Source organism: Electrophorus electricus, chromosome 20 (genome assembly GCF_013358815.1).
Source record: "Electrophorus electricus isolate fEleEle1 chromosome 20, fEleEle1.pri, whole genome shotgun sequence".
In the NCBI taxonomy this organism is placed as follows: Eukaryota; Metazoa; Chordata; class Actinopteri; order Gymnotiformes; family Gymnotidae; genus Electrophorus; species Electrophorus electricus.
Window position 1 is genome coordinate 12,020,434 of NC_049554.1, and position 16,942 is coordinate 12,037,375.

The following is a 16,942-nucleotide window of genomic DNA, read 5'->3' on the forward strand; positions in this document are numbered from 1 at the left end:
TTTATGCTTTCCATATTATTAGTAGCAGTACATGATGTGAAATACTACCACATAAAAATAAAATGCACAATAAGGAACTATCACTGACATCAGGTTAATGTAATCTCTTGTTTAAATATTTAGTGGGTAATGCCTTCATGTCGAAATCAGTTGGACATAATTTTAGCCATCAAAGGCCAGTTCAATCTAAGATACTTTATTCTCAAGATTCTCTTAATCTCTTAATGTTACAGCAACATGATTGATTAGAGGTTTACAGTGCCATGTTTCATTACAGGTTTACAGTGTACATGGTTAATTATAGGTTTACATCAACACACCTGATTATAGATTTACAATGTTTACACTTAATTTTAGTTTTACATGATCACACTCTATTACAGCAAACACTTGTTATTTACTGAACATGTTCTACTAATCTCTGAGATATAGCATGCTCAAAGGTGCAATTTTAAGCAGCTGTAATGATCGCCACCTTAACTATTTTTCTATGCTAATGACACCTGCAGTTTAAACATGTGTCACTAATGTCAGAAGAAGATACGATAAATATGCCTGTGACCCCTTCATCATCCCTTCTCACTGCTGCTATACAATATACACACAAAGCCAAGACCCAGGCAGAAGTGCAGTGCCTGACACTATTATCCAGACTGTCTAGGCAGCTGCCCGAGAGCTAATGATCACCAGTGGCTGAGCTGGTCGGTACTGTCGGTACTGTAAATATGAACCACATCCTATTAAAGGTCCGATCTGCCATAACCACACCTTAATAGAGCAATAACACTGGAAATGCTGCCTAAAAATACACATACTGCCACTGTTTTGGCATACCTGCAAACAGTGGTGGTGTGCCTTCTGTACCCTTATAACTGCTAAAATGACCAAGGAAGAGATGATTCTATGTGAGCACAGCGTCCCGGACCCGGACAGTTAACCTTTCTCACAGAGCTAGCAGGCCAAATTGCTAGTACTAGTTTAGGCTGCCCATGGGTAGATTAACTGAAATCAGTTCCTGTCCCATGAATCCAACATAAATTAGTCAAGTTAAACACAATACATATAAATGCAGCTTGGTTGTGGAACAGCACAGTGTCAGCTCTACATACCCTCACACTGGAGCTTCATAATTAGTTAATTTTCCCTGGAGGAGAGGCTGCATTCTGTATGGTGGAGGGTACATGGCCTGAGGACACAAAACAATGATATGAAAATCCCAGTCAGGGGAAAAATAATGTGATGAGGTGTGCCAGAAACACATACGCCGGCCTTTGGGGGTGCAGGGACTGCTTGCACTTACACTGCCTGGTTCCTATTCTTGGCCTTCAAATGTTGATGACACATCATTGTGTCTTTTCCCTGTGGCCCAGGCAGCATGAAACTATATTTAATGTGCTGTTGTGAACAAACCTCCTGCAAGTTTGCCCAAAGTGCTGCTGCTTGGTCCTGCCCTTTGGCCCAGGTCAACTCAGAGTAATTGGCAAGCTCGTGACCAAATACCATTTTACTTGCCAACATTGGAGGTCAGGTCAATGTGATGAGCTGGTCATTTAACACTGATCTTGATCATAGTCTGCAGTTTTTGTGACCTTCGTTCACATTGCCAGAATGACAGTAAGACGAGCCACATTATAGCAGCTTCTGGTCAGTATAGGAAACCACTGTCACCTCTGGAGCCGCGTGTCAGCTCCTCTGCTAGCCGCATTGCGCTATTAATAGGATGCATTGCGAGCGGCAGGTGAACGCATCCTGCGGTCCTGGCCGAGGCCGGGGAGGAGCGCACGTGAAAGCACAGGTGCAAGGAGGCAGTGCGGAGGTGCTGGTCTGCGCTCGGTCCGTCACATTACACCTGTCAGTAGATGGTGGGAGGGAGTTGTCATTCAGTAATGATGCTCTACCTGGCACAGCAACAGCCAATATCATGTCAGTTGCTAACAACAGCATTTGTCTTATATAGTCTCAATATGTCAATATAAACCCCAGTGACTACCATCATATAACCGGCTTTAATTGAAAGTGAATATGCTGTATGAGGAAAGGATTCTGTTAGATAAGGCATCTCTTAGCTCTTCTTATGGAACCACCTCCTGCCACCTTCACCTGCTTTATTCATTCACACCTCTCATTGGGCCTGCACCACACTGTCACACATGCTGCACCGTGCCGCTGTCAGTTTACCCACACGCAGCCAGAGATACACTGCAAAGCTTTCTCTTCTTTCCACCGACCTCATCAGCTTCTGACACAGGCACAGGAACATTTATCAGATTCAACTCAAGTCTTCTGCAGCCTTCAGAGAAACCAGAAACCACACTCATAAGGATCTGATTGGGCAATGGAGAACGAGTATGTGCAGGGCGCTTCCTAACAGACACTGCAAAACATGGACAACCATGTCCTTCTTTAAGCTTCGTGATGTTTCCATTTGAATAAAATATAACAGATATTACTAGTGTTTCCATTGAAGGTATTGCTGCAGTGAATGATAGCTTTTAAGCTACATGATAAACCCTTCACACCTGCTCATGGGCCTCTCATACACACAGGGTCAAGTGGTGTGTGTCTGTGTCCATATAAAAGATTTATAGGTAATAATATTTATAAAGAGAAACAATTGGGGACCTAACTATGCAAGAGGAACCTCAAATAATTGTTCTATTGACCTGGATTTCAGGGCCTTTTCTTTCAGGAGCTATTGGGAATCAGAGGAATGATAGAGTTAGTAATTGCTGCAGGGTGCTTGCCACTGGATTTGGAGTGAACTGGTTAACCAGGTCATTAGGTGCTGCGAATAAAGATTTGGGGAAAATATTATATTAAGGCTTCAGTTTCTCACAATCATTTATGCATTTTCTGAAAATGTGGTTTGTGTTTTTAAAAGGCCAAAGACAAAACAAATTTTTTTTTCTAAATAAAGTGATACATTCAAAACTATTAATATGATGGCAAATGTCACTACATGAAAAAGTCACCATCATATGAATAAAGTGTCCTAAGAAACAATGACACACTGATATGTTCAGTAAAAAACAGTTATACCCTTTTTGGTGTTACTCAAAGTGGGTGTTTTACACCTATGCACAGTAGATGAAAAAGATGCTACTTTTCTATACTTATTGAAATATATACGTACATTGACAAATACTATACTATAGCAAAAACATTTCAGAGTATTTTAAATACAAAACACACAGTACAATAGAAAATACCGAAACAGAGTTTTGTTTAGGAATTTTTACTGCAGATGACATTGACACAAAACTCATATATACTCATATATTTTAACTGAGCTTTTACGAAACATTACAAAAAATACCCATCCTTAAGTACAAATTTCATGATGAACTCTCACGTTGATTTCTATAAAATCAAGACTGAACAATTAATGACACAACAATTAATGACAACTCTAATCGCAATGAGACAAACACTAAATAGCTTTTCTCTACACTTCTGTGTCCATATTATGAAAAAGTGAAATGTGAAGTCATAATGTCTAAAGTACATAAAGTTTATAAAGAACATAACACAAAGAGGCAGAGACAGCTTCTAAGTAATCCGAACACATTTATTCACGACAAACATTTCTACTTATGAACTTGCTACACATGTCACACAATGTTCATTAAATGAGCTTCCAATCAAGACTGTTAGACAAAAATCTCACATAAGCAGGAAATCAGAAACTATACTAAATAATAAAGATAATGGTGTTTGCATGGTATGGCCATTTGGTGTACATTAGTGTAGTGTTTTTTAAATGACAGTATTGAATGGCATTGAGTATTGATGTGTATGTCTGTGTTGGCATGCATAGTGTTGGTGTGTGCATATATGTAGCATTGGAATGTGTGTGTGAGTGTGATTGTGCATGCATGTGTTGTGTTGAGGGATGTGTGTGTGTGGTGTTGGTGTATGTATTTATAGTGCGTACGTGCATGTGTGTATAGTGTTGGTCAGGTAGAGAGATGATTATCCTGCTAAATCAGCACCACTCAGGTTGCACTGACAGAATGTACCATGGAGGGTATGTTTTCAGTGACACATACCATAGAGGGCCATAACAATAGCAGCTTGCGTGTTCTCTCTTAACATGATAATATCAGGCCCTTCTTCTCACAAGATGACCACTTTTTTAAAATGCTGAGAGAAGACGATGAAGTGACATCTATAATAACCCTTGATGATATTCTAAGCTTTTCAAAATTAGCTGTGTAAGTATTATGACAAGGCATGCTACATATTAATTATACCATTTTCAAGTCCTTCAGACTGAACGGTAATTATGACAGACTTTACATGTGAAGATGAGGATGTGATCCCCACTATTCTACAATGTGACTGACAGACAGGCGGTTTTCTCACACCACAGCCAAGACTTTCTGCAGACTCAGTGCTTTGTCTATTTGCCGTATTTATACACTTCTTCTTTACAGTGGCTTGGTAGGAGGGTGTGGCATACTGGCGTCTTCTGTATGTCAGTTTGCCATGGAACAACTGCAGTTAATCTTTTCCCAAGACGTCTATCCTTCTCTCCTGTATAGTTTAGTTCCCTGAATGTAGTGTAACTGTGTATAGGTGACATATTGAGAAGGAGAATTTGCATGTATTTGTTAGTGAAATGTGTCTTCACTAGTGGGAGCTTGTTTGCATCGTGCTATATATTTGAGCTGGTCCATATCTGTCCAGACATGTTTCAATCTATTATTATAATCTTCTATAAGGAGGAACATCATATAAATTCTTGAACTGATGGTGGGCAGGACTCTAGTGTGGCTCTGTTGTGGAGGACCCTGATGTAGGTGGCACTGGTGTGGTGGATCCTGATGTAGGTGGCACTGGTGTGGAGGACCCTGATGCAGGTGGCTCTGGTGTGGAGGACCCTGATGTAGGTGGCACTGGTGTGGTGGATCCTGATGTAGCTGGCACTGGTGTGGTGGATCCTGATGTAGGTGGCACTGGTGTGGTGGATCCTGATGTAGGTAGCACTGGTGTGGAGGACCCTGATGCAGGTGGCTCTGGTGTGGAGGACCCTGATGTAGGTGGCACTGGTGTGGAGGACCCTGATGTAGGTGGCACTGGTGTGGAGGACCCTGATGTAGGTGGCACTGGTGTGGAGGACCCTGATGTAGCTGGCACTGGTGTGGTGGATCCTGATGTAGGTGGCACTGGTGTGGTGGATCCTGATGTAGGTAGCACTGGTGTGGAGGACCCTGATGCAGGTGGCTCTGGTGTGGAGGACCCTGATGTAGGTGGCACTGGTGTGGAGGACCCTGATGTAGGTGGCACTGGTGTGGAGGACCCTGATGTAGGTGGCACTGGTGTGGAGGACCCTGATGTAGCTGGCACTGGTGTGGTGGATCCTGATGTAGGTGGCACTGGTGTGGTGGATCCTGATGTAGGTGGCACTGGTGTGGAGGACCCTGATGCAGGTGGCACTGGTGTGGAGGACCCTGATGTAGGTGGCACTGGTGTGGAGGACCCTGATGTAGCTGGCACTGGTGTGGTGGATCCTGATGCAGGTGGCTCTGGTGTGGAGGACCCTGATGTAGGTTGCACTGGTGTGGAGGGCACTAAGGGGGAGGGCCCTGACAAAGCAGACCAATGGCCATGAGCTGTGAAGATGAAGGAGTTGATAAACTACTTATCACTGTCAGAGGGGAGCCCGAGGGCTGGGCCTCTTGACACACTGACTGTGGGAAAACTGCGTGCTTTACCTTTCCATCAGCTTTCAAAACAAATTAATTGTGCTTGTCTGAATGACTCGAGACTTGAGTGGGGGCCATTTGACAGTTTTGCCATGGTGACAAAGCTTTGATCAGTTTCCAGGTTTTTCAGATGCCTTGTTGACATGCTGCTAATGCAAAAACATCCTATTTGATTACATTAATAATTTGGTTCCAGCACATAAAGCTCATGTTAATCACCAGTAAGTTCTGTCAGCAATGTCTCTAAACACTGGCCTTTGTCAAAGCTTTTCAATATTAGAAAAATGTAGTGACTCATATCACATAGTAACAGTGGAATAGATAATGCCGTCTGCTATATATTTGGTTTTAAGTAACTTTAAAATGAATGAGAAATGGAAAATAATTAATAGACTATTTACTAATAGTAAATGAAAATAGATAATGGGTCTCTGACACATGCACACAATGGGACAAGACAAGGACCTCTAGAAAGTTGGACTAGACATTAATTGCTTACTTTTTCATTTTTCTGTTTTTTTTCTCTGAAAATTGTTATTATTGTGGTGACCATTGTTGGCCAGAGGAGGATGCCCCCCCCCCCCCCCCCCACCCCCCCGAGTCTTGGTTCCTCTCAAAGTTTTTTACTCGTGCTCTAAGGAGTTTTTCCTTGCCACTGTCGCGCTTGGCTTGCTCACTGGATGTTTGGACTTGGACATTTGTAAAGCTGCTTTGTGACAACATCTGTTGTAAAAAGTGCTATATAAATAAATTTTGATTTTGATAATAATTTCCAGCCTTGCACACTCTTCTGTGTGCTCTAAGAGTAGACACAGAGTGTCACGCTGAAGTGTGAGCGCTTTGGTGGAAGTGCTGACAGGTGAACTCTAGAAGCAGGAGATGGAGAGAGCTGATTAGGCAGCAGGGAACCAGCTCTTAAACCGGCTCCTGTGGGAACGGTCCTCTCTGTCCACCCTCCTGTCCTTCAGCCACCATCGTCCTCTTAGGACACAGGCTGATTCCCAGAAAATCAGAAACAGGCTTTACAACATGCTGTTTTTTTTATGTCCCCTTGACCTAAACATCTTCTTGATAAGTGATTTACCAGTTTTACCACTATTATTTGTTCATTATGTGTTCTATAACCACTTATAACATTGATAGAACTTGTGCCCAAGCCCCTAGAAGCAACACATTGAATATTGACTAGTCCTAGAGTCAGTATTGCTTTTGGTGATTTCTTACACATATATATTGAAGGAGATTGTTCCTAACTGGAATAAAACACAACACTGACAAAAAAAGATGTAGTCCATTGTACCATGACTTATTGAATGTTACTCAAGAGTTTGAAGTATGTAGGCCCACCCATGTGATGTTGCTCAATGCCACTGAGGGACCACAGAGTGTCTTTCACTGAATGGATGTCAGCACTGCAGTTCCACTTTACTGTGACTCATGTTGAAGTTTCCTCTTTGACTGGATTTAACTACATAGTCATTCAGGGTAGGGTTTACACCAGTTTGTTGGAGTATCTTCTTAAAAGCTATGAGAACAGAGCAGTTTCAAATCAGAAACAGGCTCTACAGCCCCTCATATCCTGCCCCATAAATGTCTGTGTGTATTTCAGGGAATCACCAGGAAACTGCTCCATCACAGTGCCTCTGCCCTGAAGGGCCAACGTATTAAAAAAAAAAAAAACGCAGGATGTGAAGTGACTATAGGACACCCGCTCTTACTTTTCATGGCTGCTATTACAGTAAAGCACTGACTGTTAACTTAACTGTGAGGGGAATGAATCTTTTAAAACAATAGGGTGCCTGTTAGCTTCAAGCAGAATTGTGACCCCTGGCTCCTGACCCTTGGCTTCTGACCCCTGACTTTACCAGGTCATTTTAAGAGGCGCTAACAGGGAAGGATGAATCTGGGTTTGAGGTTATGGACAAGGAAAGAGAAAGAGATGTACACAGTGGGTGAGAGAGAGAGAGCGAGAGAGAGAGAGAGAGAGAGAGAGAGAGAGAGAGAGAGAGAGAGAGAGAGAGAGAGAGCGAGAGAGAGAGAGAGAGAGAGAGAGAGAGCGAGAGAGAGAGAGAGAGAGAGAGAAAGAGAGAGAGAGAGAGAGAGAGAGAGCGAGAGAGAGAGAGAGAGAGAGAGAGAAACAGAGTAGGGAAAGAGAGAGAGAAAGGAAAAGGGAGGGGAGGGGTGAGTAGGAGGCAGAGAGAGAGAGAGAGAGAGAGAGCGAGAGAGAGAGAGAGAGAGAGAGAGAGAGAGAGAGAAAGAGAGAGAGAGAGAGAGAGAGAGAGAGAGAGAGAGAGAGAGAGAGAGAGAGAGAGAGAAAGGAAAAGGGAGGGGAGGGGTGAGTAGGAGGCAGAGAGAGAGAGAGAGAGAGAGAGCGAGAGAGAGAGAGAGAGAGAGAGAGAGAGAGAGAGAGAGAAAGAGAGAGAGAGAGAGAGAGAGAGAGAGAGAGAGAGAGAGAGAGAGAGAGGAAAAGGGAGGGGAGGGGTGAGTAGGAGGCAGAGAGAGAGAGAGAGAGAGAGAGAGAGAGAGAGAGAGAGCAGAACAAGAAAAGAAACAGGAGTTTGTTCTCATTTGGATTCTGCGTGCTAAGGAAGAGCTGTTATCATTATCACCTCAAACTGCATGCCTATGTAACTCTCAAAGAGAGAGAGAGAGAGAGAGAGAGAGACAGAGAGGGATTTGATTCTCTAGCAATTGTGTTTACAAAGGCCCACATGGACCTTATCTCCACTTTGTTTTCTGTAAATATTCAGGCTGCAGAAGAAGCTAAATGCTTAACAGGCTTAACAGTCCCAGATACTAATTAAACCTAGTTCCCCTTAGCCTTGACAGTGTCACTGACTTGAAGCATGTATGAATTTTGAGATCAAATTAATTCACTTGCTTTCAAATTAAAATAGAACCATTTCATTTACTGGGAAAAGAAACCAAAAACATTTCACTGATTTGAGGTGACATGTTTGAGTAACTCTGAGGGAGTGATTCACAGTCCTTGGCCAAGTGTCACAACTCCTCGCACAGCTACGAGCGTGCATCCTAAACGGAAACCACCAACGCTGTGCCCTGCGTTCCTTCCCTCCATCTCGCCTCACTCTCACACAGTGTCACTTGACCAGACCTCATTAAGGAAGTGAAAGAGGAAGTTCCCTTCATCCATGTCCATCCTCTCGGCCGCACTGGTGAGCCTGAAGAGAGCGACGGACAGGACGTTAGCACTGTCCACGCGACAGCTGCAAAACAACCTGAAATCAAGAACAGACTAGTTCTGGCCAGCCTAGTTCTGCTTCAGAGGCCAGACACACACTGGACGTGACCTGCTAGGATCAAAACACTGTGGTATTTGAAGAGAATGTTCAGCCCGAAGGCCACTGTCAATTCCTGTTACTTCTATCATGAGGACTTATTTACACCTATTGTTATGGTTTCTTAACAGAGTAGTTTTCCTTTAGAGTTTAGCTGTAGTCAATTTACAGCTAACCAGGTTTTTCAACTATGCAATAGCACTATGTCCCTCCATCCATTGCCACTAAATTTTTTTTGCTGATGTTGTTTTTGTGCATTTCCCACACTCTCTGCTAGTTATCTCAGTTAGTTCCATGTGACTGGACCTTTGGAGGTTCCCGATAAAGCTGCAAATACTATTTCTGAAAACAAAGTTTGTCGACGAAAAAAAAAAAAGACCCACAAAAATAGGACTAAACATTAATAATTATCATAATAGCAGTGGACATGTGGAAGCAGAAGAACATACAGATTTGCCTGCCCTCTGCCCAGGTTTCAGTGACCGTGTGACGCCACAGAGAAGCAGACACCTTGGGTTGGGTGCTGACTCAGCCCCCCCGCTATGGGTAGAGGGTGAGGGCTGGCTGTGGTGGATTCAGACAGCACACACGCTATCACATGCACAGGGGAAAAAGCTTGCTAATGACTTTTACAATTGCAGCCTGCATGCTGCGGTGAGGCATTGCTTGCCTGGTGCTTTTCCATTTATCTCCTTATAACGCACTCCTTAAAACCCGAGCATGACGCGAAGCTTCGATTCTATAGAGAATAAATATCACAAATATTAACCAACTCTTTAATGCTCATTAGTGTGGTTCTAGTATTTTGGGATTTCTGGTGGACCTGGATAAAGGCAAGTAGGCAAGCAGGCTCAGCATTTACAGCACAAATGAAGCCCGATAAGCTCTAGAGCGACACGTACTGCAGAAATCATGATTCTCCCGAGGCCCCTTCTACCTTTAGCTACTGCTGGCCCGCGAAGCCGAACTTCGCTTTGCAGATTCCTGAAGAATCACACTGGCTTTTGTTTTTGACAGAAAAACAGATAGGCCTTTGACTGCTGAATCTTTCACTCACGGTGAAGGCTCTGGAAATGTCTGTGTCATTAACTAGTAAATCACCGGATTTAGGCTGCTCTGTACTTTTCATATAACGTGTGACAAAACAAAATGCCCTAAAAATAGACTATATGTAATGACCCATCACTAAAGCTAGAGGGAGCTTCGGCACCTGGCCCAAGACGCATTTGTGTCTCACAACCACAACCGGCAGCTCACAACAGAAGTCAATCAAAGACTAACTATAAGAAGACAGTCAACAACAAGATCAAGGGTTAAAGGCCATATTGCAACACATGGTGTTTGGACCCTGAAGGAATGTTGTGCACACAGTAAATATCGACTAGTACTTGTGGGGAAACATAACAGTGTCTTTAAGTGTGTAATTAGTATTGCCCATTAATGTCTCTATAAAAAAAAACATTATATTACCAGAATATTTCAGTTATTAACCAAAGAAAACAAGCTTTTACCAAACAGAATCACAAATAACAGCTTAGAGTAGCAGAGATATGTATCTTTATTGTGATCAAAATAAAAAGTATCACAAAAGCAACACCTGTTTTTTTTTTCAAACATCATAATTAATTCGATTCTAATGTTAATAAATGTTGTAACAAACTGCTTAGCACTTATAAAGGTGGCTCTTAGACTACTGGCTGTGATACTTGGGGCTTTACGTTGGTGGCCCTGCATTCTAAAGTGGCGACAGGACATTAACTTTTACATTAAAACTAACTACTATTAAAAAAAAATTAAAAATTAATCTTTGCTTGAGACTTAAAAGGCTATGTGTCAGTATACTGGTTTTGTTTATCTTCTCCATTCTGGAAAAAAAAGGGCTTTTTTCTAAAGAATAGTTCAGCGGGCGTAGTTACAGTCCCTTCACGGAATAATTGTTCCATGGGGATAAAGGTCAAATAAAGACGAGACTTATGTGCTTCCTGATTGCAGTGTAAATTTATATCAGCTTGAACATTATGTCACTTCAGAGTTGTCTTGACATATTTCCTCAGAATCTGATCATCTCAGAATGTGATCATGTCTTGGCTGGGATATATTCTGAGAAAGTGAGAAATTCAAGATCATGTGTAGAGTGTCTTTAGTTATGAAATAATCTTAAATATTTAGTATTCTGAAATAATAATAGTCTATTTATTTTGTTATTTACACTGAAAGGATTAACATTAATATTCTTATATGCTAGTATATTATATATAATCATATATTTATTAAACAGACCCCCATTTACCCACATAAACATTTTATGGTAAGGAGACCAACTGCTGAATGCAATGCATTTTTAAGGTTTATTTAAAAGGAAATAGCAGAAATATTATCAGGTTAACAGCTTTTTCTCCTCTGAAAAAGATCGATATGTAGACTAACAAATTATTTAAAGAATTATATTGTGGAACAGTGATTAATACAATACAAATAATACAACACACACACAAAAACAAAGGCATAACTTAAAAATGCCCCCAAAAAATCTACATAGTTCACAGGAACTGCTGGAGGTGCCGCATCTCCTACTGAGCTGGCTCAGGCCAGAGGAAACAGATACTGTGTCCCTGTACACCAAACCAAAACGTCACAATTTATTTGGAGAAATCCAGCAACCATACACCAATGAAGTAACAAAAGTGAAAAGGTGGAAAACAAAGAGGGGGAAATACAATAACATTTGAGATAAAAATCTATTTAAACTGATAAAATGCTATAAAAATCCAGTTTTAAAAGCTATAACAAAAATTCCGGAGATGAGGGGCTTTCACTGGAAGACCCACGGTTGTGACTGTTCATCCCGCTTACTAATCTTTCACATTTCAGTTTATAAGCGTCTCTCTCCCGGACCAACCGGCCGAGCTCGTGCTTTAACTCCTCCACTTGAGTTGCGAGGTTCGTCTTCTCGTGCTCCAAGATGTGTTTTTGCTGGACGCGTTTGTGCCTGCACGACTGAGCGTAGCCCCGGTTTTTAAGGGTGCGGCGTTTTTGCTTCAGGCGGATAACCTCGTCCTTGCTCATCCCCCGGAGATGGCGATTGAGGTCGCGGACAGACATGGACACGAGCTGCTCGTCGGTGAAACGGTTTTCCAAGCCGGTGCTGCGGTCCTGCCGTCTTTGCTGTTGTTGGTGAATGTTTTGAGATCTCAGATGATTAAAGGACTGGGTTACACCTGCTGCTGGGCTGTCAACATCTTGCATATAATGATATTCATTTTTACCGTGCGCAAAATCGTGTGTCGCAGGATGAACGACGAGCGCTTCTGAATTGTGGACTATTCCAGGGTATTGTTGCGGACACTGCTGAATGTTTGGAGTTTGGCCGTGAAACTGGCGCCCTGTCCTGTATCCTTCGTAGTCAACATGATGAAGCTGTTGATGAACTTGAAGAGAAGCGTGTCCGTGGATGTTACTGGCGCCAAAGATTTCGCCCGCGTCCTCCGGTGCAATGTCTAAAGCGTGTGGTTCGAGTTGCTGGGGGTATGTGCTGGCGCTTATTGCCCAGTAGAGATCCTCAGCGCTGGTTCGCGGGCCGCCGGGGCTGAAGCTAGGAGACGAGGGCACCGAGCTGCACGGTGTGCTCAGAGGGGTCGTAGACACGGAGCCCGGCACACGCTGACCGCACTGATTCATGAACGTGCTCAGCGAAACCTCTTTTTTCACTTCGAACTTCATCATGTCAAAATCGCTGTAATCCAGAATCAGTGGATTTTTCGGAAGTTCCAGAGGCGCATGTTGTTCCGCCGTCATCTTTACTTGGATAAAATTTTAGAATTTACAAAAATGCCGTATTGTGTTTTTGCTTACATCGACCCCATCAACCTTGAAAAACACAAACTTGCATCAAAATCAATTACTTATCCTCTTTGTTCTCGCTCAAACGTAAGTAAACGGCTTCGAAAACATCGACATTAACAAAAGCCTCTAGGTCCTATCAATAACATAAAAATAACCTCAGTACTACTGTAAAAGTGAACTGTCACTTGTGTTTACTGGAGTGATCGCAGTGCGAGCAGTTGCACAGCTTTAAACGAGGCGGCTCGTGTGAGCCACGCCTTGTTTATGCCCACGTGTGATGTCACTGGCACGCCAGCCTCCTTTCAATACCATGCAATTTAAACATACGTGGATATGTAATTTACTTGACAAATTATTTGAAATGATTAAAATGGACTACTTATTTTTATTTATTGTTGTCTGAACTGAGGAACCCATTATTCAACAGGGAAATATGTATACAAAACACCTCTTCTAGTTATCTTTCTCTATCAAACACACATTAACTCTCTCACACACATACAAATACGCACTCACTTAAGGACATATATTGTAATTTTCTTAATAAACGTAATATTCACATATTATTCTAAAAAACTGCATTTAGAATAACAAAATAATTAAAGTTTTGGTAATAGCCTATCTATAATCTAACAAGCCCTTGTACAATATACTGACTTCTGTTTCATCTGTTTGATTTGGTAATCTTGGTAATATATCCTCATAGCCTTATATTCAATGCATTTGTAACATTGTTAATAATAATAATAATAATAATAATAATAATAACTACACAGAAAATATGAAAGTGGGTCTACTGGGCCTATAGTCTTCCTGGTCCTGGAATCCCCTTTTACTCTACTTAACACCTTATGTTGACTGAGATAGTATTTAGCTTACCACATAAAATAAGATGACGTTCTGTTAATGAAACCAGACAAATTAAAGAAGTTTTATATGACATGGTGCTGAGAAAGCCCTTTGGTGACATCCTGTGGCCAACATCTGAAACCAATTATTTTACATATTCTAATTTCAGAAGTATTGCTCTGTTGAAGACTGATGTAAGATTGATGTATATATGTTCATTTTGCTTCTTAAGTGCGTGTGTGCATGTATGTGTTTAATAGAAAAAGAGAACTAGAAGAGGTGTTTTGTGTACACATTTCCCCTTGTTGAAAATGGGTACGTCTGTTCACTAGCTATTTAGTAAACACAAGAACATCAATAAAGAGCCTACACTGAGCCAGGAAAAAAGACAATGAAACATGGAACGAACAGGAAACATTTGCAGAGGGGACATGACAAGACAGAACAAAGCTGAAGCCATGATTGTAGGAGAACAACTCCGGTATGCTATTAACAATATACCAGCAGGCATATATACTCAAATTTGTTAGGGGAATCTTGTAGGTTGAAAATAAGAGAGTATAAATATCATATGATATAGTCCACATAGCTCCAAATCCATTTTGTTACAAATTGATCACAGAGTTTTATTGACGTGAACGGGCTGTGTGAAAGATTACGGCTGCATCACTGTAAGATGATCAAAGAACGAAGGTACCACCTACGCACCTGCCCCGACTGCTTTGTGGCCCAGGAGCTGGTGGATTGGCTGACGGCTCACAATGAAGTACAGAACCGAGAGTCTGCAGTCAAAGTGATGCAGCACTTAATGGACCATGACGTCATACATCACGGTATGATACACAGTATAATGTATGATGTTATCATACATTGCTGTGAGACAGTATCTAGTCTACATGTCATGTAAATAAGTTCAAAGAGCATGATGTTTTATTTACTCATATGTTCGTTTTTGGTAGCCTTAGTACCATTTCTCCCGAAGGTACATTATATATCTACATATAGATCTGTCTAAATTCCCATTTCTTCCAAATAGTATGTGATAAATGGCCGATGTTCAAAGATGCCAAGTTGCTTTACCGGTTCCAAAAGGACGACGACACATTTCCTTTTAGCATTGAGGAGGTCTTCATGCGTGGACAGAGTCTTTATGACAGTAAGACTTATTCTTATCACACAGTTCAGTGAACAAGGTTCTGTGTGTTCTAAGTTAACAGCATTTACTGAGATTTTAACAATAATAGAGAATCATCTCTTGTAGTCTCCTACAGCATGTTAGAAGCACTATGGTGCAGGTCCCTCATTCCAGTGTGGATAGTGACCAATGTTTCAGCATAACTGCTTACCAAGTGAGATATCATGGAATCTAAATGTATGTGTTAATTATGCACAGTCTCCTTATGAGTAAAGACTCCCTCCTACAGCTGAGAGAGGAAGGAGGCGTGGTCTATGAGCGATCTTTCCCAGGCTACCAGTTAATTGATTGGCTGCTAAAAAATGGGGAGGTGGAGAGCCATGCGCTGGCTTTGGAGCTCTACAGGGCTCTGCTGGAACAGGGCATCATTCAGCACGGTGAGGACCAGTAACCAGTGACTCTAATTTAAATATGTAAAATGACAAAGAGCTGATTTAAATATGTAAAATGGCAAAAAGGTATAACTATTCCAGCATGAACTGAATCACCACACCTCTCTTTACCTCTTCACCTCCATTCTTCCTTCACATCTGAAGTGTCTTGGAAGCATCACTTCCTCGACAGCAGGCTTCTATATCAATTCTGTGTGAACTTCTGCTGACGGCGACAACTGGCTGAGCTGCTGAACCAGGAGGAGCGAGAAGATGGGGAGTGCATGGCTCTGACAGCCCTGCGCAGGACCCCTCTGTCCATCGGGAACAGCATCCTCCTCCCTGGTAACCTACAAGGCAGTCTCCTGGGCACACAATGCCGCATAATAGATTAAAACATCTTCACTGAAAATCCAAACAGAAATTATGTCTGTGTCCATCAGAGCAAAATATTTTTACAAAACTATATAAGATTATTATTTACTTATTGTATGTTTCACAAATGTGTTGTGTCAAAATGAGTTTGGGTGTACAGGTCGAGAGGAGCATGGCAGAGAATGTTTCAGGCACCCAGTCTTGACTGTCTGTGATATGTTTCTCTACTACAATGTATTTAGTATGCTACTCCCTTAGTATGCTAACCTTTGGCCTTTTTGGCACTCACCTTCAGATGAACCTAGTAATGATTTAAAGGTGATTCCCAGTGGGAGTTGGAGTAGTGTGACACAACAGCTTCATCACTTGGGTGGAATCTCAGCTTCTCCATCACTCTCTTCTGCTTCTGGACTCACATGCAACCCTAAATCTGGTGAGATATTATGACAACAATATCTATACCTATTTCATTGCAAGAAAATGTGGAAGTAAAACTGAGTAGTTGTGTAATGCTTGAATCTAAGACCACTTGAGGATTTGTAGATTGTTGCTTCATGATGCAAGTGGCCTGTCTGCTTTGTGGTTATTGACAGTACTCAAGGGGGTTGTGACATGTGAGGAGTTACTGTCCCCTGGAGCTCCTTACATTAAAAAAGTGCTGACGGTATGTTTTCAGCTGTTCCTCTCAGACCACAACATGAAATATTAAAGAATTAAATGAAAGTACATTATCCCTTCAGTTCACCCCATTAGTTTATCACTGTGTCTTTTTAACTGAAGATTCTGGGAGATTGTTTGGGCTGGGGCTTTGTGATTCGAGGAAGATCACCTTGCTATGTGCAAGCGGTAGATCCAGAGAGCCCTGCTGCTGCAGCAGGCGTTAAGGTGGGCATACAAACAGTCACACACACATGCACAAACACACACACACACAAGCACGCACACACAAACACACGTGGACACATACACATATGCATGTGTACAGACACACATCATATGTTCTTGTTATATATTCTTGTCATTATTACTTAGGTGCGGCAGTTTGTATGCCAGTTGAATGGGCGCAGTGTCCTCCATCTCGATTACTGCACGCTCACTGAGATGGTGATGACTGGACCCAGAGTTGTCACTTTGGAAGTAATGGAGCCACTAAAATGATCCTTCTGCACTGTTCCCTAATCAGAAAGTCACATATATATATATATATATATATATATATATATATATATATATATATATATATATATATATATATATATATATATAAATATATATATATATATATATATATATATATATATA

The 16,942-nt window shown here is 41.7% G+C and overlaps 2 protein-coding genes across 2 annotated transcripts; one reads left to right on the plus strand and one right to left on the minus strand.

The window, feature by feature from the left end:
- Window positions 1-11,332: 11,332 nt before the first annotated feature.
- On the minus strand, window positions 11,333-13,060 carry mafbb (v-maf avian musculoaponeurotic fibrosarcoma oncogene homolog Bb). The gene has a single exon (XM_027001872.2). It carries the CDS (start codon window positions 12,800-12,802, stop codon window positions 11,789-11,791), a length of 1,014 nt encoding a protein of 337 aa, XP_026857673.2. The 5' UTR covers window positions 12,803-13,060; the 3' UTR covers window positions 11,333-11,788.
- Window positions 13,061-14,130: 1,070 nt separating this feature from the next.
- si:dkeyp-97e7.9 (DEP domain-containing mTOR-interacting protein) lies at window positions 14,131-16,798 on the plus strand. Its single transcript, XM_035520610.1, is given in 9 exon segments — window positions 14,131-14,180; window positions 14,354-14,532; window positions 14,736-14,858; window positions 15,095-15,271; window positions 15,431-15,610; window positions 15,936-16,073; window positions 16,234-16,304; window positions 16,421-16,525; window positions 16,673-16,798. Coding segments are annotated over 9 exon segments (1,149 nt in total).
- Window positions 16,799-16,942: the final 144 nt, after the last annotated feature.

Excerpts from the sequence above, each read along its gene's own strand:
- mafbb (XM_027001872.2), bottom strand. The coding sequence starts at position 12,802 with ATGACGGCGGAACAACATGCGCCTCTGGAACTTCCGAAAAATCCACTG.